The sequence below is a fragment of the Taurulus bubalis genome, assembly GCF_910589615.1.
Source record: "Taurulus bubalis genome assembly, chromosome: 5".
Lineage (NCBI taxonomy): Eukaryota > Metazoa > Chordata > Actinopteri > Perciformes > Cottidae > Taurulus > Taurulus bubalis.
The window spans coordinates 10,423,016-10,447,736 of record NC_136593.1 but is presented as its reverse complement, the minus strand read 5'-3'; the positions used below and the strand labels follow the sequence as shown (position 1 = coordinate 10,447,736).

At 39.8% G+C, this 24,721-nt stretch overlaps 2 protein-coding genes across 2 annotated transcripts; both read left to right on the top strand.

Annotated features, from left to right (window-relative positions):
* The first annotated feature begins 1,290 nt into the window (after positions 1 to 1,290).
* On the top strand, positions 1,291 to 14,203 carry dctn2 (dynactin 2 (p50)). The gene is made up of 14 exons (XM_079217980.1): positions 1,291 to 1,408; positions 1,738 to 1,806; positions 4,827 to 4,923; positions 5,400 to 5,461; positions 5,650 to 5,748; positions 6,904 to 7,064; positions 7,551 to 7,704; positions 7,954 to 8,019; positions 8,250 to 8,288; positions 8,500 to 8,577; positions 9,136 to 9,207; positions 10,123 to 10,225; positions 12,102 to 12,193; positions 13,152 to 14,203. The coding sequence occupies exons 1-14, from the start codon at positions 1,373 to 1,375 to the stop codon at positions 13,236 to 13,238; spliced, it is 1,215 nt and encodes a 404-aa protein (XP_079074106.1). The 5' UTR covers positions 1,291 to 1,372; the 3' UTR covers positions 13,239 to 14,203.
* Positions 14,204 to 20,564: 6,361 nt separating this feature from the next.
* On the top strand, positions 20,565 to 24,700 carry ddit3 (DNA-damage-inducible transcript 3). The gene is made up of 4 exons (XM_079219001.1): positions 20,565 to 20,660; positions 22,092 to 22,155; positions 22,515 to 22,723; positions 22,941 to 24,700. The coding sequence occupies exons 3-4, from the start codon at positions 22,568 to 22,570 to the stop codon at positions 23,718 to 23,720; spliced, it is 936 nt and encodes a 311-aa protein (XP_079075127.1). The 5' UTR covers positions 20,565 to 20,660; positions 22,092 to 22,155; positions 22,515 to 22,567; the 3' UTR covers positions 23,721 to 24,700.
* Positions 24,701 to 24,721: the final 21 nt, after the last annotated feature.

Below are 24,721 nucleotides of genomic sequence, written 5' to 3'. Positions count from 1 at the left end.
AGTTTCACGGGATAATTATATAATGATGAGTATCAGACTTTATTTGTATAATAGGCAGAGTGAATTTAAAAAAGATATGTGGGTTCTGCCAGTAGCTCCTCTTGGTGTAAAATGTATAGACAAGAAACACAGTAAGAGAAAATAAATTCATAGCACTTACAATAGGTTTACATTTAAAATGGATGTATTTGCATTTTAATGAGAATTATACAATAATCTAAGGCAAGCCTTGTATGTAACTGGCAACACCCCAAGACATAGACCACAATATCCAGAGTTGCGTGCCATATAGGCTCTGGATAACAAAGCCATATGTGTCTTCAGATGTAGATTAATGGGCCTTCAGATGATGCGCAGTCATCTATACCAATCATGTGATTGGTTGACACTAACGATTCATTGTATGTATGTATGTATGTTGAATTCAATAAATAGTAATGTATAGTAGGCTATGTATATATCTAGTATGTAACATGTGTTATAGTAAGTGATACAATGAAAAACAAATGTAAATTACGTGAACATAGTATTATATTATGTAATTATAAGAAGTTTATATACATAGTTGTTTGAATATATCGTTGCTTGTCCTCCAACTTGCTTCCCTCCAACATAGCCTTCAAAACGCCCATAATTTGTGCAGTGGTAAAAATGAAAAATGTAAAAAAGCTGGTGAAACATTGAAAAATGTTGTAGATTAGTTAATTTAAACAAGAAACATACAGCAGTACCTTATCATACTTTATATTGCTATTTACTGCATTATATGGAATAGCCTACTTAACAACCACTTTAGATAAGCAGCATCATCTTTTTTTCCGCCAGAGTGAATCATCTTCTTAGTCGACTGTCTTTGGCCCGTTGATTGAGTTGGTAATGCTCAAGCCTTTAGCGCCACCGTGTGACCATTCAACCAAATCGTTTTAGAAAAAAAAAACAGAATAATTGAGTTGTTTAAGCGAATGAGTTTTTAAGTATTGAATGACTGCGACAGTGAAAGGAAAAAAACAATAGTACAACGATGCTAAAACTGATGTCAAACTGAGCGCATGCGTAAAGACGATCTACTTTGTTGGGAGTGTTTGATTTGTTGGTTTCGGTGCGCCGTTGAAGTCTCCCCTCTTTTCGATGTAGCGAACACCGCCCGGTCAACCGCTCTTCCATGAAACCCAACGTACACGCCGTCAAATCACCAGCGTGGTGACGTCACGATATCAGCCTGGAAGCCTCCGCCGGCTGAGAGACAGTTGGCTCATCTACCGTTAGCTTGTGTGAACGATTTCATTTAGTTAATCGACCATTAGCACGTTTTAAAGAACCCTTGTTGTATTCCATCGTGGTTTATTGTTCTCGTTTTTGCTCTTTGCTGAAAATGGCGGATCCCAAATACGCAAATTTGCCAGGAATTGTAAGTGGCTCTTGTTAGCAGACAGGTTAGCTAGAATGCTACTAATAGCACAAAAGACGTGACAGCTGAGCTAGACAACGTCCCTGCTGTTTAATTTGTTGTCTGCCGATTGTTTTGCAAATACGAGATAGCTAGCTTTAACATTGTAGATTATTTGTGGCAACATGTTCAGTTCATATTGTGTCTTGTGATACTAGCTACCAAGTAGCTGCGGCTCGTCACTACGTGTTGTTGGATGGGCCGGGGCGTTGGCCAGACTAACGACAATACACGCAATGTGTGATAGTTTATTATGTTGTTTAACTAACGTTACCTGACTCTTTCATTAGGCCTTTAATGAGCCGGATGTGTACGAGACCGGCGACCTTCCAGAAGATGACCAGGCTCAGTTTGAGTCGGTAAGTGTATGTTTTTATATTGCCTGGATTTCTCTGTTCTCTGTTTTCGGTTTGATTCGCTGCACTTTAACCGAACTAACGTTAGCAAACAAGGGTTCACACTTGTTATAACGGAGAATGCATTTCTTCACTGCGCATTATTACCTGCCACGATTACAAGTCTAACCACGAAATAACTAACGGCAGCTCTAATCTTACCTCAACAATCTAAACGTTGTCACCGCATTTGTGCTCTTCTTAGTAATTGGGGAAAAAAAGATGTGATCTATGACACCCCTTATGCTTCATAAATACATTTAAATTTATGTTAAAAACGTCCTTTTCAGGTTACTGTTTAGCTTTATTTACCATATATTATAAGCTACATATTGGTATATCTGATTTCTACATAGAAATAATTAAGTAAGGGAAAGGAGTATAGCATTTTTTTTTTTTTTTTTTTTTAAGTCCTATGCGACACCATTATCTTTTGAGATGTCAGCGAGCAAAATCTACTGTGGATGTTTTTGTAATGATGTCATGAAGATGTTTTTTTGACTTTTAGAAAAGTCTATTCTTACTGCCCACCACCTCTAACATTAAGCAGAGTTAGTGGTTGCGTTGCTAGAGTACAGTCTTTTTAAATGCTGTATTGTTATGCTAGATGGTTTACTGACCAGCTGAGTGAATCCTAATTGGCATTTTCCCTTCCATGTTTCCACATTCGTTCTTCCCATACCCTTGCCCTTGTTTTGACTCTTCCCCATCCCTCCTGGGACCCTAGTTTGTACAAGTAAGACTGGCTCCATTTGACTCTTAGCGAGCTTAATGCCATGCTTTTTATGCATGTATTTTTAATCTCATATCCACTTTTCCTACCTCCTAACTGATTGGGATGAAATGAAAAATAAATTGATGGAGTGACCCTTTTTGTGCCCTGTAATTCATCAATTTCCAATTGTTTTGAAGTGCAACGAATTGATTATTTTCCTCCTATTGGTGTTGCTCAAGTGAAACTCTTAAATTATCTTGATGGGTCTTCAGCACAGCAACACTTGTATTAGAAAAGTGTTCATTTGTTTTCAATATTTCCTTTTTTTTAACCCATCATCGTGTTCTAACAGTTGCTTCCTGCCTAACCACACTATTTTGACTAACTGAATGTTTTAAAGGCCCCTATAGGCTGTAATAACTTCTTGAAGGTTAATTGGCACATTTCATGTCAGGCTTGGAAAAAATCGCCATACAAGACTCTTATGTTTTTTTTATTTGAGACACGTCAGACTGTTTGATGAATCCCTGGTGAATCCTAGCGTACATGATAAATGTAATCAGAAACATGCATTAACTTGTGCAAAGTTTCTGCAGCCAAACAAAAGACACGCTTTGCCCGTGGTGCTGCTACTTAAATGTTTCACAAAATATTCCTCTTAGCCAGAGTTCCACAAACGTCCTTTATTTGACCTGTATATTTACTTAATTCAAGTATGTTGTGTTGACTAGTGTAATCTACATCATTTCGTGTAGAGATGCATTGTTTTGGTATCCACTGGCATTGCCTTGTAATACTGACCTCATAAATTAGGGCCCAAATTTCTCAGACCTTTACGCAAACCTCCGTGGTCACCAATGCCCTAAATCTGCCATTAATGGATATTTCTCGCAGTGCTATCTAAGGCCTCATTATTTAGTTTGAGACCAAACACACTTTGTGTATAGGGGCTTTAACCTGGATGTACTTCATGAACAGCCTTGGTTTAGTCTCGCAAATTAATTTAGGATAAACAGCATGATATTAAGAAATAATGCAATTTCTCTAACATGCCCTTCATTCTGTCTTATGGATTGTTTTCTAAAACACCAACCCCCTGCATCGAGAGCATACTGTTTTGAGACCTACAATGCCCTCCATGAGAGCATATGGTCACATTGCATTATAAAGTGCAGTATGGTATCAAAGGAGAACGTACCTTGTTGCTGTTTATGGACCATCTGACCCTAAATCGGGGAAGAGAGAAAGAACTGGAGACATCATAAGCAGTCGTGTCTCCAGGGTTTTTAGCAGCAACTCTCAGAACACTGCGTTCTTTCTTATCTTTCCCCGACCCTGGCCAACTATTCTTGTTGTGTGCATGGCATGTGATAACCACATTAATCTGTGTTGTCTCTCTCTCTCTCTCTCTCTCTCTCTCCTCCCCCCACCCCCCACACACACACACTTTTTTTCTCTCCCTCTGCTCTTCCGTTACTTTCTCTAACTCTCTTTGGAAACCCAAGGAGCTGGTAAGAGCCTGACTAACTCTCCTCCTCACCATTCCTCCTCCTCCCTTCATCTGCTTAACTGTTGTGTGTTTTGTGCTGTTTAAAAAAAAAATCTAAACGTGAACCCGAACTCATGTCATCTATCTGTATGTGTTAGTGGTGTTTTAATCCTACCTTTGCCTTTAGTTCATCATAATTGTTCACATTTAAGTTTTTTGCTCTATAGAATCACTAATCAAACTGTCATTTAGAAAAGAAAGTGTTTCTGGCTTCCAACTTTTCATTCAAGATAACACATTGTTATAAATAATTAAACCTTTTTTAAAGAAGGTCTTAAGAGTCTATAGTCAGGCCAAGGAAAGACTTGGCCTGACTTGGCTGTGATACACATAATGTTGCCTGCTGGTACTCTAAATGCTGGTACTCTGTTGTAATAATCTGACTCTGGACGGTCACAAATTATGTCTGTGAAGCTATTGCAGATTTTCATGATTCATGGCTACAATGGCTTCTTTTTTCTGTCGGTGTGTAACCTTTGTAATTCATAATATGCTCGTTGACTTAACCACATCATTAATTTTCTTTTAAATCATATTTTGGGGCAATGATCAAACATACAACATATTTCAAGTCTATCTTGGTCTTCAAGACTTATGGCTCACTGACTCAATAAACCACGGCTAATTTGTTTAAGTCTTTGTCTGTAGAGTCTAACATGGCCCTTTTGAAGATTTTGTTAATGTCCATTTGACTTTATTTCCTGATATTCACGATGACAGGAGGAGCTCTGCAGTGATAGCGTGGAGAGGATTGTGGTCAACCCCAACGCAGCCTACGACAAGTTCAAAGACAAGCATGTCAACACCAAGGGGCTTGGTCAGTACACAGTGGATCATAAGTCAATCTTCACTATTAACTTAAGTAACTTTTTAAGGTAAAACAGAAAGGTAACATCACTTTCAGTAAATGTGTAGTATATGACTAAAAAATATGACTGTCCATACACTACATTATCTTCCTGCTATTTAGCTTTTCCTCATTGATATTAATGTGGTGGACAAAATAATAGAAACACCTTTCTGTTCAATAGCACCACAAACTATGGTTTTCAAAATGACCATACATTTGAATCAACACCATGTCTTCTTAGAAATTATAATATATTCTATTCTTCCCGAAGGTAGGATTTATTGCAAGACTGTTGCATTACACTGCATACGTTGATGGTTGGTGTTGCTTCCAAATTTCGCTCTTCTGTTACATGTGTCACTAAATGTGTCCATTTTAAACCCCAAATCTTCAGACTGGGCTTCGTACTGATTTCTAACGACCCATTTGTCTCCTTTTCACAGACTTCTCGGACAGAATCAGTAGAAGCCGAAGAGTGGGCTATGAGTCAGGAGAATTTGAAATCGTGAGTACCTTCTATTCTGCAAAAAATAATGACTTCCCTATTTATTCTTTTTAGAACATGTTCCATTTGAGGTTAACAACACCATTAGGATTTTCATTGCACTTGATAAGGTCAAGCATCTGCTCTCTCTGTATCAGACTCACTTTGCTGTTGTGTAATGTTCCCAACGCTCTCTCATCTTTGTTTAGCTTGGAGAGGGCGGTGGAGTGAAGGAGACGCCCCAGCAGAAGTACCAGCGCTTGGTGACCGAGATCCAGGAACTCACTCAGGAGGTGGATGCCATCCAGGTGAACTGACAGCGAGACACACGCATGAGCTCGAGCACTACTCTCCCTTTTCCACAGGATTTGGCAAGGAATAGCACGCTCTGATTATGCAGCCTTTAGCTAGCTGTCTGCACACAGATTCAATAGCTGGTCACAAAGGGTATTTTCAGCCACTCTGCTCCTTGACCACATCATCATGGGAGGGCAACCTTTTAGTTGAAACGGTTTCAAAGGTGGAATATTTATGTCCGATTGGTACTGTTGCACTAGAGGCTTGAGCTTTGTACAGTGTGTGCACTGAAGCCCTAAATTAACTGAAAATTAATTGATTAAAACACAGTCCAAGAAATTGAGCAACCCCAAAACTAATTAAACCTTCTGTGTCATTAACTTGGATACTTACAGAGTAGGGTCTGCTGCTCCATGAGTCCAACATCAAATTCAACCTGACTTGGCAGTGTTTGTGACAGAATCCATGGGTTTTAGCTCATGCAGGTCATGCTGGCAGAATATGCAGCCTGCTTCTCTGTTTCAGTGTCTAAATTTAAACTTGTGAAAGACATCCTTGGAGTAATTGGCTCACTCCAAATTAAAGTGTGGCCATTCATCAGGGTGAATGTATTGAAGGGAAAAGTCATCTGCTGAATGCAAGGGTGAGAATACTGTAATTTACTTGTGTAAACCCGATTTTTTTTTGAGAATAATGAAATAATGTCAGAGTTTGATAAATTAGAATGCAGGGATCACAATAGAAATCTGACTGCTTGTCAAAGATGTGGCTGACTGTAGATCATTATTTTTTGCATTGTTAATATTAAAAGAAGATTCTGGCATTTTAAACCTATTCCTCTCTTGAATGTGGCTGTTTTGTATTTAGTTATTTAATTTGTTTCCCCTCAAATATATATTCCATGCAGGAAACTACAGTAGCTAATCCAAATTAAGAAGAAGAAAAAAATTGGAATGTCTGTCTGTAATTCTGTGATACTGAAATGGAATATCAGAACAAATTCAATTCCCATGCCTAGTGTAAGAGTGAATGTTTACATATACAGTATGTCTTTTTTATTCATTTATTTATTTGAATGCCTCTGCCTTGTTGTTCAAACGGTCGCTGCTGTGTAGAACTCAGTAGAACTCAGTTGCTCAATGACGGCGGTGTTCATCTGCTTCCAGTCTGCCACAAAGGAAACTAATGCAGAGGAGCGCCTGACCCCGGTGGTGCTCGCCCAGCACGCTGCCCAGCTCAAACAGCAGCTGGTTTCTGCCCATCTCGACTCACTGCTGGGGCCACATGCACACATTAATCTGTCTGACCCCGATGGAGCACTGGCCAGGTGAGCTGGGGGACGAGACAATAAAGCAAGAGGACAAACATCTGGAATCTGAAAGCTGATGCTAATCAGACTGTTGCAGAGTGATGAGGTAGTAAGCAGGGACTGGGTGGAATGAGGGATAAGAGAAACGGTAGCTTGAAGCTTGAAATCCCCCTGCTACCTGGGGAGAACTGATGGACAGATTATTGGCCAATACAAATGGGAGGAGAGAGCTTACCACAAAGGCCAGAGAGAGACCTACAGTTCATTCAGACCACAACTTTGTCCTGAAGATAGGGAGGTAAAGAGACAAGAGAAAGAAAAGAAAAAAAAGGTGATGAAAACGGCTCTAAAAGGATCCGAGCTCGCCTTGACCTTGCAGTTTACAACAGAGCGTGAAAAAGCTTTGTAGCGAGAGAGGGGGAGGGTTGCCACAACAGCACATGGAGCTGATAACAATATTGAGCATTTAATCCTTTTGTGTCTCCCTCTCCTTCCTTCCTCCAGGCGTCTGCTCACCCAGCTGGAAGTGGCCAAGGGCAGCCGTGGCAGCGCTGCGGGGGACAGCAAGGTGACGGCATCCGCTAAAGGCCCAGATGGAGTGGTACTCTACGAGCTGCACAGTAGACCAGAGCAGGAAAAATTCAATGAATCTGCCAAGGTAAAGGGAGATGGAGGGAAGCAGAGGAAAGTGTCTGGGACGAATGCACTTGTGAAATGAGCAAATGTTGATCTGCTCGACGCCTTTTTGTTTTCATTCTTGTGAGAAGAATGTCAGAATATTTAATGGTAAATAAATGGGACAAAAGGCTTGCTGCCTGCCTGCGTGTGTGGGTGTTTGTGTGTGTGTGTGCCTTGTGGGATGCTGTTGTCACTGCCAGCCATGTGATGCGTTGTTCGGTCCCTGTAGATGGCGGAACTGGAGAAGCGTCTTGCTGAGCTGGAGATGGCTGTTGGCTCAGGATCAGACAAGCAGGTACACACACGGTCTTTACACACACATCCTCTAATGCTTTTCTATCACTCGCATTCTTTCTGTTTATCTTATTCTCTCTTTCACTCTCACACAAGTAGAATTTTCATGCTCCAGTTGCCGTGTAGCCATCCACTTACTGAAGCTGAAATAAAATCTTACACTTGATTTATGTAAATTATGCCTTCATTGCTTCTTGTATTTAATTTCCCCTCTTTGTCTTTATGTTGCAGGGACCTCTGAGTTCTGGCGTACAAGGATCCAGTTTGATGGTAAGAAATCAAGCGAGTGGAGTTTGTCTATATTCATAAGTTTGTTTTATCTGATGTGCAGCCAGAGAACTGGGTCATACTTCAAAGATGAATGACATCAGTTCCTCCAAGTTTGTTTATTGTTGCTGTGCCAATAGCAAGAGAAGAACACTACGTTTTTTTTGCTCGTGCTTATGTATGACTTGTGTGTGTGTGTGGTTGTTTGACTCAGGCCACCATAGAGCTCCTGCAGGCGAGGGTCAGTGCACTGGACTCAGCTACTCTGGATCAAGTGGAGGCCAGACTGCAGGTAACTAATCAGCACTGCATTCTTATTCACACTTCATGGTTCCCAAAGGAACTTTGTGTTTTTAAAACAAATATGTTGTTTTGCTGTCTTACAGAGAGAGTTCTATAACAAGCTCCATATTTCATCTATTTGCGTTCAGTCCGGTTGAAATGGTGCAACAGCTAACCCAGCAAAGCCAAAGCTTATTAAAAATGTTGCGTCTCGTGTGTCAAACAAATGTTAAAATATAAAATAAGATATAGATCACAGCCCTTCCTCTGACTGGTGTATGTATTCATATCTATGCAGCTTGCCAGCTAAAAAGAATCAAAACGCACATAAGAAAGTTTTGGGGTCATTGTGTGGATTTCAGCTATGACCGGGAGAGAGTGAGGGGGCTTTGAATACTGATAAATATTTGAAAATGTATTTGTATCTTTTGAAATAGTTTGTGTCAATTTACCACAGTATTAACATGAATCTAATTTATGCTTGTCTTTTTTTCTGTAATGTATCTGAATGCCTCTAAAACGGTACACAAAAAGAATAAATTACTTGTATTCTCTCTCTACCATTTAGAGTGTGCTCGGGAAGATGAATGAAATCGCTAAACACAAGGCAGCGATTGAAGATGCCGAGACACAAAACAAGGTTTGTAATCCCCGCGGTGTGCACATTCAGCCGCGCTAGCTAAGTGCAGTAATTATCTCAGATGCTTTCACTCAAAGTTACCAAGCATTTTAAGATAGAAAAACTTCTGGAAGATTCCTACGATCATAAGGGTTAAGCTTTTATCAGGAAGTCATATAATACAGTAATAATCTTGCTAGTTCAGTCTTAGTGACAAGATATTAATTTGGAAAACGTTTGTTAGCACACACAAAGCCTGGCCGTCAGCCTGAAGAGTAGCGCCACATGTTAAATGTGAATGTAGCGCTGCCTTTTAACAAACAGCTGGCTCAGCCTTGAAGTAGTCGGAGGCAAACCAAAGTTTTATCACCAGGTTTTTTTTTTTAGTTTGTTTTCCGGTTTTCATGTTGGACTCCGCTGTGAGATCTGCATGATTTTCAGGCAACAATCTTGTGCGTCTTTGGCATCAACTCCTGCTGTACGCTTAAAAGGCCAGTAGAGGGCAGGGCATGTTAATCATACGAGTATGTTGAATGACGTCATGCAAAGATGTTTATTTTTGATACATTAGGTTATTTCACAATGCTGAATGATTCTTTGAGAGACTGTAATTGTGATATAGTAAATTGGATGCATGACTTCATTACTAGTAAAAATAAGAATTTAAAACTATAAAAGCTTTGATGTGAGATTCTGTCTGATAACCTAATGGGACCCCCAAATAGACTTAAGTCTTCAGCCATAAAAAGTTCTGTTTTTTAATATAACACATATATCAATGTGACATAATTCTGCTTATTACAATAAAAGCAGGTATAATTTACATATTATTGCATATTGCATCAGTAAACTAAGGTAAAATCTGTGACTTTGGGTTATTTTAGCTGGCGGGGTTTATCTTGGTCTTAAACGTGCTTGTATGTGTTTACCTGTCAGGTGTCGCAGCTGTATGACGTGGTGCAGAAGTGGGATGCCATGTCCACCTCTGTACCTCAGGTGGTGCAGAGGCTTGTCGCTGTGAAGGAGTTGCATGAGCAAGGTAACACACAGGAACGGAAACTGGTTTACAAGGTGGCAGACCAAGACTTGCTGTGCGTCCTCGCATAACTCTCAGCCATGAGACAATATTTGTTTTCGCTTCACACAATAACATTATATGAATGTAGTGGTGTATAGTAATTGGTTTATATTGCAATTATTAAAATAATATTGCTCAAGGGGCAGATTTCACCCCAGTAAGGATCATAACTAGGGATGGGTATTGTTTGGGTTTTTTCCGATACCAGTGCTAAACCGATACTTTTAAACCGATACCGGTGCCTAAACGGTGCCTGAACCGATACTTTTTTTATTGCCAAGGCAATTTTTTTTCTTCAAATTGAACAATATTATTAACTGTTTAAAGTATACTATAGATATAAATAAATAAGTACATACAAAACACACTTCAAACTACAGCTTCAAACCTTTTAACTTCAAACTATAAAAATATATATTTAAAAAAAGAACAGACACCAGTCCAATCAGGTGGCCTGATGGGACCGTGTGCAACAGAACTCAGACACTGTTGGATCCTAAAACTGCTGCTTTACTGGACTACACGTCATCATTAATATCAACTGGAGAGATTTGTTCCATCAAGCTGAGGACGGACGTTCAAAAGCTCGTGCTCGTGTCTCCAGCGATCTCTGTGTGCGCGCACTGTGTGTGTGTGTGAGCGCTTGAAGCCCCGCCCCTTCCAGCCCCGCTCTGCATGCAGGCAGACAGAGAGCAGAGCAGCGAGTGTGCTCTGATCCGCGCTATTTTAATAATCGTTTTTAGCGTGCGGGCACCGCGCTACCTTTTAAGTATCTATATACCGTGCAACTTTACAGAGTAGTTTAAAAAAAAAAGTATTTAAATCGGCACCGGAAGGAAGCACCGAAATCTGCAACGCTTTTCGGTCCGGTAGGTACCGGACGTGTTGGAACGTGTCGGTACCCAACCCTAATCATAACAATGAAAACTTTTGTAATTTATGTTCTGTTCTTTTATGCGAGAGGAAAAGAACCTTGAAATGACACCCATGGGAGTTCAAGGAGAGGATGTATGTAAGTTAGTGGGAGGGCGGGGAGTGGCATTACACATTCAAGATATGTAGGATGTAGCTACAGAACATAACAGGGTGTGAACCTGGATCATGTTTCAAGCAGCATCTGTGCTGTGAAGTAAGTAATATGCGGCCTGAAAGATTTGCATTTGCAATGGGGACGTCTTGAGTCGGAGACAAAAGAAGAAAACTAAGCAAAAAAAGGATTCAAACGGATAGTGGAATTAGCCTAAACCATGCCATTATAACAAAGGGCAAAAAATCACTGAAAGGGAGTCTCAAAATGGTAATAGAATTAGACTAAATAATAGCAATACTGTTAAACATCCCTTCAGGGAGAAAGAGATGCATGATATTATATATCACATTATCATATTTTTATTATTTAGCACATGAAAGCAGAACCTTGGCATTATTAGATTATATTGATAATTCATTTCTGGGCGCTGAAAGAGGTCATTTATCATCCAGAATCACTTTGCAGCAATCTGTCACAGTCTGCAGCGAAAAGGGATCTTCGCTCAGTGGGGTTTAGCTACACTGATTTTATTTTCCTCTCCTGATCTTTCTTTACCAATGAAGGCAGACAAGTAAAAGAAAATACTGTTTAATCTTTCAGTCATTCATCAGCTTCAGATCATATTTGGCTTTACTCCCCTTCACGTTGGCTCAGAACAAGGACAACATTGCATTTTTAAGTTTAAGTTTCTTTTTTTTTACCAGAAATTTGTATATTGGAGAATTAATCCTTCATCTAACTGCTTCTTTCTCCCTTTCTTTTCCATTGCCTCTCAATTTCACCTCATCCAAACTCATCGTCTCGTAGCCATGCAATTTGGCCAGCTGTTGACCCACCTGGACACCACTCAGCAGATGATCAACAACTCCCTGAAGGACAATAACACTCTGCTAACACAGGTAGGAAGTTCAAGATCCATTGAACATTTGGGAAAATGTACTACAACCTTAGGGCCATGGGGCTCTTTCTGTAGTCGAACAACTAAACGGCTAAAAGTAAGAATCTAACAAAGTGCAGCTACCCATCATGAGGACTGAGGCTCTAAAGATTTGTGGTTAGATGGACAAAACGGTGCCTTGGCAAGTTTTTATTTTTGTTGAAACTTTCAATTTCAGAAAATGTGTGATCTCACTCTTCATACTTGCAATGTGTTCTGAAGTGAGGTACCCTTTGGCTTTGAGAAGGTTGTTAAATCTGGCATTGACATGCATCACAGGAAGGTCTTCTATAGCCTCCTGGAACAACGCGGCCTTTTAACTCCCTGTGAACGTCACTGTACACATCCATGACAACTATGGAAATATATTTAATAGGGTGTCAACTAATGATTATTTTTATTATCAGGGAGGTATTCATTATTTTGTTCAATCATTGAATCGATGAAATGTCAACAATGGCACTTTTTTTGAGAGCCCAATAGTATAAACTAATTTACTATTTGTTCCAGCTATAATATTTAATTTACCAGTAGGTATTTATTTTCATTCCCAAAACTGAAGTCTTCAAATATCTTGTTTTGTCCGACCAACTATATTCAATTCACGATGATAGAAGACAGAGAACCAGTGAATGTTTGGAATGTTTTTTTTTTTTTAAACGTAACCGATTCATTGATTTAAAGTTTTCTCAATCAATAAATTGACCAATAATCTCCCTGCCTATCTAACAAGGTTCTCCCTTCTATGAGCACCGTTGATTTGCATTATGCCTTTTGTTTCTACCTCCTCAGATGCTGCCTTTTTTTTTCTTTGTTTTTTTGAAAGCTCTAATCCACTCTTTCCCTCCTGACAGCTTCAACTTTACTTCCATTTCTTTCACCTCTTAACAAACATGTTTGTTTCCCCGCCTCTCCCAAAGGTCCACGAGACAATGAAGGAAAATCTGGGTGCTGTAGAAGAGAACTTTGGGGCACTAGATCAGAGGATGAAGAAGCTCTCCGAATAAGCGGTGGCAGACTTTGGACCGGTCCAGGAGAAGAGTGTAGAACATGGACAAATGTGAGCTGACTAGAGGTCACAGAGGAGGGATTTGGGGGTTAACTCTGTCCTTTCTGGCCGTCTCTCTCTTGCGCTCTTCTTCGTCTCTGCCTTTTTTCACGAAGTGGAATGTTAGAAAGATGGAATAGCAAACAAAACAAAAGGAGATTAAATGTTATTGTCCTCCCTCCTTTCCTCTTCCTTTCTCTTCCATCAAATTGATATCAACTGAAAACACATTTGTCCACTCTAAACATGCCACTGATTGCAGTCCCCTGTTTTTATTATTAGTATTAAACATAAGAAATTACTCCATTCCTTTCAAACTTTGTACTGTACTCTGGTCAAATGAGATAGATCATTTGGGGTTGATGGAGCACACATTAAAGATGTAGTCAACTGTAAAAAAGAAAAAAATCAAGATCTGTTGTCTTCTAGTACGTTTGTGCGAGGTGTCAGGGCCGGGTCACGGAAGGAAAGCTTGTAAATATGCCTGTGTCCCTTATTGTTTCTTCACGCTCAGTCGCTTGTAACTATATTATTATGACTGAGACCAGACACCACAGACAAACTTTTAATCTGCTTGTCATTGCCTACAAGTCAACTGTATTGTACTGGAAACGGATCAATAAAAAGTGCGATAAGCTTGCCACCTTTTTATTTTTCTTCATGAGGTAAAGATCGTTTTTTTTATGATTACTTAATCAAGGAAATTGGATCCCACATCATACTCATTTGGTTGAATGGAAAATATAAATTAAAAAGGGGATTACTGTATTATCACACCAAATCTCTAAAGCTAATGGATCAAGCTGAAGTCTTTATTTCTTTCATCATAATAGAGCATGTGGACGTGTCTTGGCAGATCCCTGAACAGTTATACAGATGAATGTAGTGGATGATGCAAGGTTGCATACTGACATTAAACAAGGTACCAGCACCTCATCAGCTGTTCGTGTTGCAAAATATTACCATTTATCATGTAAAGCACAAATTATAGAATATAAAATGAAAAAAATTGCCTAATTTAATTCTAAGCTGGTGGTATTTTAATATCTTAAAATAAATACTCATTTGTGGTTTCTTAATTATGTGGAATTGTTATGCCCATGTGTGACACTGGGTGGCAGCATAGCATCTATTAATAAAAGGTCAAACACATTGTTCAATGTTATTCAGCTTTCAAAGATACTACCAAATACACTCCATAAGAGAGAATTATGCTGACATATTTTAACATATTTCTGTCCCATCACATTTCCCTGTGGAAATACATTCTGTGGCTCCTAAATGTTGAATAACCAACAATCCGGTTTGTGTTTGCTCTGGTAATCCCTAAAAGGAGAGTCACTTGACATTCTTGACCAACTGTATTTGTTCACCATTGTCTTCAATGGAAAACCTACATTTAAAAGTAACTTAAAACTGTCAGCTATCTAATAAAGGCATAAACAAGCCCCAAACAGTGATGATTGAGATGAGGTGTCTTTAAAAGTCGAGAAGACTTCAAAGATTAAAAAGCAAACGTTTATTAACACAACCGCAATTATACCTTACAACAAATGAAGACATACAAGAGATTATGAAGCATCAGTATTATCAAATTAATGGTTTTAAAGGTGTCAGGACTACTCTGATACTTTGTCATTTACATAGTAAATCAACACAAGGCACTCCTTGAGTCTTCAAATCCATCTGGCATTAACAGCTTTACAAAAAGCCTGATGTCAGTTGATGGTATTAGTGAGAAAGGCACAGACAGGTAACACAACAGGGCAAGGATCAGGTGTTTCTGATGAGTCATCCATCCACAGCAGCTCATGTGAGTTAAGTAGCTGCCGCTCATAGCCGCCACAAGTTCACTGAGTTGCCAATGGAAACGTAATCCAGAGGCTACTTTCATGATACAAACCTCTGCTACAGAGCCTGTGGATTTCTCCTCTGTGGTAACTCACTGTCATAGCTGCATATCATTGCCTGTGTTGCATCTTTCTTATATTACAGAAAACGACAAATTGCTGAGTAGCTTTCCTTTTCCCTGACGGAGGGGGAGTTCAACACTGGGCTGCTTGGACCGGACATACCAAGTGTGACTTGCAGGGAACAAGATCCAGAGCTTCAATTTAGAAGGGAATGCCCCAGATGAGGACAGAGGTATACTGTATATCATGTTATACTGCATTTGTCCTTCTATTCTGGGTGTACGATTTGGTCGACTCAGGCCCAACGGTTAACACTCATTTAAACACTTATAACAAAGTGAAGATTACCAGGAGGTCAGACCATAATTATGTTAACAATGAGCATTACAATTACACTTTAGACCCCGGCTCTCCATGTGGCCCTGAATATGAACAAGGATAAAAGCACGAAGGACAAACACAGCCCCGGTTAATAAAACAGACAATTTTAGATTTTATGAATTCAAACAAAAATTCTCAGAAGTCTTTGAGCATAATTTAGGCTCCAGTCATTCTTTACTCTAACAGTCAAATTGCTATTGTGAGCTATATGTCAGACCCCCCCCGCCCTCCTTTCCTCCACTGGACAAAGTAAATATTCAAGTCCTCAGGCAGCACAGAGCAGCTGAACACAGAGGAGGCTGTAGGGAGCACCAATTGTTCACAAATCTGTTTCTGGTGCTGATATGGGGGAAACTAAGTGGAGACGAAGAAAAGGATGCCTGGAGTGTGTGCCTCGCTGCCAGTATACCCACCTGTTCAGACAGGCCTTTAAAGCGTAATGCCCTACAGTCTCTTGCTTGAGCTGGTGGTTTTTGCCTTTGCCTTTTTTCTTATGTCTCATCTTTGACACATATGTCGGAGCCAAGAAATGAAGAAGTCAGGGCACTGGTTGCCGTTTAGATATTGATACAAGCACATTATTATACATGTATTGATAACAGTGTCGTGGTATCAAATACAAACACACATTTAACAAAATTCAAATGTATTTGCTTTACTGCATCAATAAGACTTGCATTTCCTCTATTTTGATAAACAGTAGAAAATGACTAATAATAACAATTCTGAACATAAAATGGATAAGCAGGGATAAGTAATCAGAGAGAAAGAACTGACATCAGGAATGAAAAAGAAGCTCTGGAAAAGAAAAAAGGAAATCACACAAAGGTCCCCTACATCAGTTTGTCAAATTTCCCTGAATGGGTCTGGACAGGTGAAGCATCTGTGGTGAAGCAGAGAGGAGGACAGAAGAAGTGGGCGGAGGTAAGCAGAGTAAAATAGGATGGATACCGGTTGTGGGGCAGAATGAGAAGCTTGCAGCGAATGAGAAAAAGAGGAGACGCAGACTGTAGTGTAAAGAGGGGTGAGACGTAAACAGGGTTTTAATAAGGGACTAATGAGATTGTCTCCAAAGTCGTCCTAAAGATCCAAACATAGAAATCTCAACAAGTGGATGTAACATCTAGCTGTTAAATCTGGACAAGAAAAGATGGGATTGAGTGGAGAACTTGAAAGCACTCAAAAATAAACCTGAAATCGTAGTTCTCTGCCTTATTCGTGAATGCAGGACATCTTACTTGTTCAGGAGATGATAGATGGGAGACCTTCTGAGGAAATAAAAATGCAAATGAGTTGATTAATGAGCATCATCCAGACAATAGAGAAGGGCATTATTGGCCTCAGCTGAGATGGGCATTGGCAAAAGAGATGAATGTAGTAACAATGGGGACCGAAAAGATTGCAGACAAAGCACTGTAAGTAATAATTGTTGGCAAAATATCCCATTTATATTGCTATAAAATATCTATGCATCACTGTCACTTTCAAGTTTCACTTTTCATTCCACACACGCAACCAGAGCTTTTTTTATTTTTTATTTTTTATATTTCTTTCCCAGTTTTCACCAGTAGGCCAGAATGTCTGATAAGGTGAGGAGGTTTGTCTGCTGGTTGTCTGGGACCCAGAAAAAGAGCTAAAGCACACAATGAGACAGGGCGAGCCAAGAGAGAGAGGGAAAAGAGGGATTTACTGTATCACTAGTACATGTTAACAGCTGTATCAGTTGGTCTCAGTTCAGAGAAGGGAAGGATTCCGACAGCTGGTCTGTGTGTGTGTGTGTGTGTGTGTGTGTGTGTGTGTGTGTGTGTGTGTGTGTGTGTGTGTGTGTGAGAGAGTGAGGGGGCACTGGGTGTGGAGCCTTGACCAAGGGCACAGGACAGAAAGAAAAGAGTGTGGTGGCTGGAAATTTCCCAGACTCTTTCTGTCTCTAAAACCAAATAAAACAATAGCCAAAAAATTTCCAAACATTAACAGCCACAGACATTTTCTTTTTTTTTTCATTGTTGATTTGGTGACATTTCAAACACCAGCTTTTCGACAAAGAGCCAGACGATCAGAAAAAATATTTTCTCTGTTCACATTTGAAAACATTTAAGATAATTATCTAGATATAGTTCCTTACTGTTTGTTTAGCTTGTTTAGTGTTTATATTAGATACATTTGGATATTATGTTTTACAGCGTGTAAAAAATGATGTGGATATAACTGGACTTGTGGATATAACTAGCTTTTATATACTGTCATATATGACATTTAGGTATTATGTAGGTATGCAAAAACATAATAATTAGAACATAATTACATTGGCAAGGCAGACCAAAATGCATTTAGTGAGATTAAGATACTGCAAGTAACATCACAGAAACTGATATATCCAGATTCAACGTTGAGAAAAAACCTAAATCTCACCTAAAAGCTGATCCACATCACCAGACAGCAGTCAGCTAGTTGTTTGAATGCTTGTTTACACTCTGTCATAAGAGAATGACATAATAGAGGATCAATAACAGATATTATCTATAACTCCCTGCATCTTTATTTTAGTTTTTCTCATTTTATTAAGTCTTTATAACATATAATAATGGCAAATACTTGTTACATTTTGAAAGTTACATTTCTCCTGAAAAAAGGAGCAAAATAATTTAGTCAAAAGGACCATTTCTGACATTTATTGATTAAAAAAACAAGACAAAAAGGACCAGGGGGACTGTCAAAATTACAGATGTAAAAGGGTTAACAAGGATGTCAATAGAAACGACAATCAATTAGAAAAAAACACCGTCGTCGTCAGACTAAACAGCGAAAAAAAGAGGCAAACTCGATCCGGGGTTGTAAACAGTGTTTTATAATGAATACAACACAGACGACGGGACCGACAAAATAAACAGACAGCAGGCGTGGAGAGGGCGGGAGGGAGGGGTGTGTGGAGAAAGTATGCTGAACTACTCAGCAACAGCCACTCAAGCCGTGACGCGTTCACGGTGCTTCCTGCAGCGCTTTAACCCGGGTCCTAGAGACAGTATTTGAGCTTTCTATTCGCTACTTGGCGCTGTTGCTATGGGGGGCTGTGCATGTTGAGCCGCGCGCGCTGCGCCGTGCGTGGAGAACAGTGTGTGTGTGTGCTGAGTTTGGGATTAGGGCAGAAAGTGTCAGGAGCTGGGTGAAGCGCATGATGAAACGTGGTTTTATTTTGTTGTCACTTTTGTTGTTGTTGTTGATTTCGCCTGTTGTTTACCTTATTAGTCTCCATTGTTCACCACTGTGCCTATAACAGGATCACATTAACTGTCTGGCTGCCTGTGTCTGATACGGTGACCTTGTTGAACTTTGTGGTTTTAATCTTATATTTCATCACTTTCTATGAAGTAGTTTTATTGTATGTGTGGTAGTCTATGTACGAGCTTTGACTATCAATGATGGTGTCACAAAACTATAATGTGGGTGAATGAATTTATGTCAATAACATCATCTCTCAGTGGCTATTCTATAAATGTGACAGTACAGAACAACAAAGAGTCTACAACTCTAGACTAAACAGTAAAACGAACATTTCAATAGAGACCTAGTGATTATTTTCATATATAATTTATCTATTAACACAATGGTACTCATCAGTAAACGTATAGTGAAACAAAGCTATCGTGGTAGTGTGAACCTTATGAGTGGTGAAATCTTTTTTGAAGGCTATATTTGTAAGTTACATTGATCCATAAATGCCATTTTCTCATAAACATCATATTTCACAGCCTTTCTGAGGTCCCCAATATTTGGGGAAGGGGGGTGGGTATTCTAAGTATGAAATTATTGTTTTGGTATTGTCAGCCTATCATATTATTGTAAGATTCAACCTTGTATTTGAGTGATTTACAGGTTTTAAAAAAGAGCCAAATAAATGAGTAATAATTGAGAACACATGAATGGTAAACACACCTATCAGAGACAAAAACATGTATTAAAAGTTGTTTTATCATTATTATTACAGCCTAATAAACAATGTATGCCGAATTCCATCACCAGCAGCTGAATGTATAACCGGACAGCTAGCCGGGGACAGCCTGCTGTGGGATCACACCCAGCTCCATCGACCGGGCGTGTGTTTTGATATCTCGCGGAGCTGCGATAGAGCGCGCGGTATGAAATGAATGAGAATAGGACACCACATGTGCACATACAGTCTGGTCTGCTGCATACTACAAATACCGGACAAATAAAATAGATGTGTCGTCCAGAATCACACCTGGTCCGGTAGAAAAGTGTCTTTTCAAGGGAGGATCAGTTATTATTTTTTCCCCCTCGTGGATTATGGAGTAAAGGGGGGTGTGTGCAATGTAAATCAACAAACTGAACCCAAGTACCTGTAATCAAAAGCCAGGTGAAAACATGCAGATGACAATACAATGAATTTACACTTTACATTTTAAAAACAAGAAAGCGTTAAATGGATTTTTTTTTCCACGATAAAATAATTCGTGAGAAAATCGATTGAGCTTTTGTGTTCCGGAAACAAACAATTCTTCGACATTAGATATCCATGCATATATGTATATTTTTAGATTTTAGTTAGAGCCAACACTGTTTAATAAAACATGTTCCGATTCTGCTGGTGTTATCCCCAGCTAGAAATTGGTTGCCAAGCATTGCATCATTCCTTTCATGTGACTCCCATACGCCCCAAATTCGTCCTGGCCGTCTTATGACTGCATCACAATTGCTGCTCGTACAAACTATACAGGCTGCACGGGCTTGAGAGAGAACCAGGAGCAAAGACGACACGAGACCCCGCCTCGGTGCTATATTTAGGGCCGCCCTATTGGATGTCGTTAAGGAAAAGATCTTAACTCCGCCCTCCTGATTGGACCGCTGTAACGTCAGTCACCCACATCCAAGCTAGGCTGTGACGAAACTACCTTTCCATGCATAGTTCGGTTGGCCTCTCTCTCGATATAAACACCACCGGGAGTTTCCGAAAAATCACATTCAGCCGTGAAGACTGAACAATGGTTAACATGAGCTATCACCAATTTTTACTAAAATATCCACATTCGAGTTCAAGACAGTCGAGAAGGCGAGCGAATAAAAAAAAAAGGGTAAGTGGACATTTTATTTTTTTCGATAGTTTTGACAACTAGTCGGTCGGTGTTTTGTCAGTCTTTCGGGGAGTAACGGCTCACGTTACTGGACTTGAAGTGGTCTGATGTGACGTTACTGGAGAGGGAAGCAAAACAAGAAAAATATATGGTTTTAGCAGCTATACAAGTGTCTTTTTTTTAGAATAACAGTCGTCTTAAACCATCACCATTCACACAAAGTGGTTTTATGTGTCGCCTGCTTCTGACTGACAAGTTGTCAAAGCTCTAGCGGACTTTAAGCGACCAAGTTTTTTTATAAGAAGCATTTTGACTGTTGAGTGTGACGACACGTTTTAAATGTGTGTTGAAGCAACAACAGCCTATGGTTTTTATTTAGTTTTTTCAGTGTGAATTAATTTGATTAAAATAACATTGCTCCGTGTGACGTCTGGCCGTAATGGAGGGACTGCTGACTCGAAACGGAACACGGCTTTTATTTTTTTGACAGCTAACGTTATATGTGTTGTCCTCACTTTTAACAAACACGTTTATAGTACATATTTCATAATGAATGGACATATGTTGTGTTGTTTGTCTTTCTTCCCTCCAACACACTCTTTTCCTTTCTTTTGTTTCGCCCATTCTCCTGCTGGACATGCATTTCCATGACGTAATTGTCTTGGCTGACAGTGGACATGGAACCCAACTCAAGAAGAAAATATTACAATTTAGAATACAAATAATAATAATAATAATCGCATCAGAAAAATAATTGGTTACGATTTACAAAACCAAAGTGTGTAATGCCTGCGCTAACAAGTTTAACATTTGACAACAACTTGAGGAGATTTCTTTTATTTATCACTTGTAATTTATTAATACACAACATGCCAACAATGTTAGAATTATGTTTTAATTCCCCCTCTAATTGCAAATTAAAAGGAGAAAACTAAAACCCTTTATTAAATTTAACTATTCAGTTCCAGGCTGTCTACGTTAAACGTAGTCATGATTAGGCTTTTGTAAAGTCTTTTTTTTTTCTAGACATCTTTAAGTAATAAAAAAAAAATCAGTCGAGCTGACTGTCAGACCTGGAGAGATCAATAGATCGTCGCTTTTAACCTCTTGTTTATCGATCCCAGCGTGTTTTGAGGACCGCAGGAAGCAGGGGGCGCACTAGAGAACAGTTTGGTCTTTGTTTACAAGAATTAAGAGACATGCATTTTATTTCCTCAATCTTTTTTTGATCATAACAATCATTGACAATTTATTTTATAAATCATTATTACAATTTTTTGCCATTATCCAAATCTGCCATTCATGTTACATTTAAGGTTCCCTGAAGCTCTGTATTTGTGCAAATCATCACTTTAATTCTGAAATCTCATTTTAGGAAGAGATATTTTTCATATGCATCAATTAAAAATCAAATACTTTTTTCCCCTACAGAATTGTTGGGACAATCTATCTCCAACAAATTGGCGGACTTGATTAACGGAGACGTTCTCAAAAGGTAAACTCTCACATTTGACATTCTAAATGCTGCATGTTGGTGAAGTTAAGATTGAGACTTAATCAATTTGTTAATTTTAATACAACATATTGCTTATCAATAATTTTTGTATACATATTTTCAATCTTCATCAGCAATTTTAGTGCCGCAGTCTTTTCCTCACTCTATCACAACTAAGTAGTTGACACAATATACTGTACTTTGGCCTAGTTAATAATTATACAGATAAGGTCTTCTTCCAGAACTCTCAGTAACGATACAAGCGATCCCTTTTACTGCATACCTAACAACTAGAACATAAGTTGCAGAACAGTAAAAAAAAAAACTAACCAGGCTTGTCTGCCCTCCTCCTCCCTTAGGTCCAGTGTGAACCGTGTGGCCGAGTACCTGTGTGTTGCGACTGACTGGCGAGATGACTGCCGAGTGGCTACACCTACCCCCGCCATACCCCCCTGGTGTGGGGCCGTTGTGTGGTGCAGAGTTGGAGGCGTGGTATGAGGACCTGCAGGATATTCTTGGCTCCGACACGGGAGGGGCAAAACTGGCACGTGCCCCCACATGCACCGAGGTCAGTAGCTCGAAGAACAACATGGATATCACACCCATGATGAGTGTGAGTGTGTGTGTGTAGTCCATTGTATTTTGGTTTATTTCCTTTTTTACATTTTTAGGTTTGTTTAACCATTTTTGGAAACAAAACTCATTCATATACTAAGTGGTGTGAAATTAGCTTATACTGTGATATTTGACTTGTTTCTGAAGGCATTGACGTTTTGTTTTTGTAGAAAGAGCCGGAGTTTCTGGATGTTCTGGAGAGTTGTTCTCTGACGTGGCTGACGGACGGAGGCCAGACGTGGGGCGAGGGTGTCCAGAGGACGAAAGAGGAGATCCACAACACCCAGCCTCTGCATCACACCACCACCACCTCCTCATCCTCTTCATCCTCCTCCTCCTGCATGAGTCCAGCTGTTGCAGAAGAGCGGCGGACAGAGGCTGAGAGTAGGAGAAGGGGCGATGGCTCGACAGGAGGCGGCAGTGATCTGCTGCCTCCAGAGTTTTTCGAGTTGCTGAGTGAAGGAGGAGTGGGAATGGTGGATCCGAGTGGAGCGGTGATCAGCGGTGGCTATTATTACCACCACCATCAACACCACCAAGCTAATAATGTCCATCCCGCGTCTCCCTCTGCCAGCGAGGAGGAACTGCCTTGTGTCCCAGATTCTCCATCCTGCTCCTCCTCAGCCTCCCAGTCGCCATCTCAAAATTGTTCTTCTCCCTCCTCACCCGTCTCTTCACCCTCCGCCTACCCGTCCTCCTGCCTGGGAAAACGCAAGAGGACCACCAGCGAGAGGACCAACAGTGCCTTGTCCTCTTTCGCCTCCTCCACGCAGCACACATCATCGTCGGCCAAAAAGAGTCGCAAAGAAAGAGAGCAGGACAACGAGAGGAAGGTACAGGAGCTGACTGAGCAGAACGAGCGCTTGAAATCGGAGATTGACAGGCTGGGAGAGGAGGTACAGAGGACACGTAGAGCCCTGATAGAGAGACTAGTTAACACCAGGAAATGAGGGGAAAGTGAAAGACGGGAATAAAAGATGACAGGTCCTAATGAATTGGAATAAGCAGTGGTGGGTAAATATGTAATATGGTGGTTATGAAATGCCTCTTGGACAGGAAATAATGGAAACCAAAGATATTTTATAAGCAAGATGATTTTTGAACACAAGAGCTCAAAATGGCAAGAAATAGGAAAGTGATGAAAGTCGAGACAAGAAAAGGAAAAGAGAGAAAGGGCTGCAACAGCAATGCGGCAAAATAAAGACACAGCATGTATTAAGGAAAAGGAAGAACAGACGGCTCTAAGTGCAAATGATACCGTGGTTTTGACGAATGTTTGTCTTTTTTAACAATGCCTGACATGTTCCATCAAATAGGATGGCAGAAACAGTTACGAGCATTTGATGATTTGTATGTTGAACAGAAAGGAACTTAATTGAGTGCATTTCATCGTCATCCATTCCCACCATTTTGCAATAATTGTAACTCCTATGTTAAGGGCTGCAATTTGACTAGCAGAGATTATTTGCCCCAATTTGTGGAGAGTTTAGGAGCTCAGGAAAAGTCTGAAAGTGCCCAGTGTGCGTATGAGAGAATGATTCAGTTTTTTGGGAGCGAATTCTTAATCTTTCTTACTTTTTATAAACCATGGCTTGTGTGTGTGTATTTAGATAAATTAAGTAGGACCCGGCTATACTTTCTAAGCTGACCTTTTCTATCAATATGGGAATTTGTGGAAGAATCACCACAAGATGTTCTACCTTGATATACTATTTTTATATAACGCTGTATTATATACACAATTGTACTGTAATGGCTTTTACTGTAAAATGCCAACATATCCACTGTTATTTTCTCACTGCAGACATAAATTGGTAATCGTAGAGTAATATGCATGGCTTTTTATCATTTATGGCATCAAATACATGTATTTTACCACACCAATTATGTTATCCTCCATTGTAATCCCCAATTTGCAATAAAAGAAAATATTGTGCAATTTCTCGTGTCA

Excerpts from the sequence above, each read along its gene's own strand:
- ddit3 (XM_079219001.1), top strand. The coding sequence starts at position 22,568 with ATGACTGCCGAGTGGCTACACCTACCCCCGCCATACCCCCCTGGTGTG. Across the intron at positions 22,724-22,940 it reads GTGCCCCCACATGCACCGAG|AAAGAGCCGGAGTTTCTGGA; the intron begins GTCAGTAGCTCG and ends TTGTTTTTGTAG.
- dctn2 (XM_079217980.1), top strand. The coding sequence starts at position 1,373 with ATGGCGGATCCCAAATACGCAAATTTGCCAGGAATT. Across the intron at positions 5,462-5,649 it reads AGTCAGGAGAATTTGAAATC|CTTGGAGAGGGCGGTGGAGT; the intron begins GTGAGTACCTTC and ends ATCTTTGTTTAG. Across the intron at positions 8,578-9,135 it reads AAGTGGAGGCCAGACTGCAG|AGTGTGCTCGGGAAGATGAA; the intron begins GTAACTAATCAG and ends TCTACCATTTAG.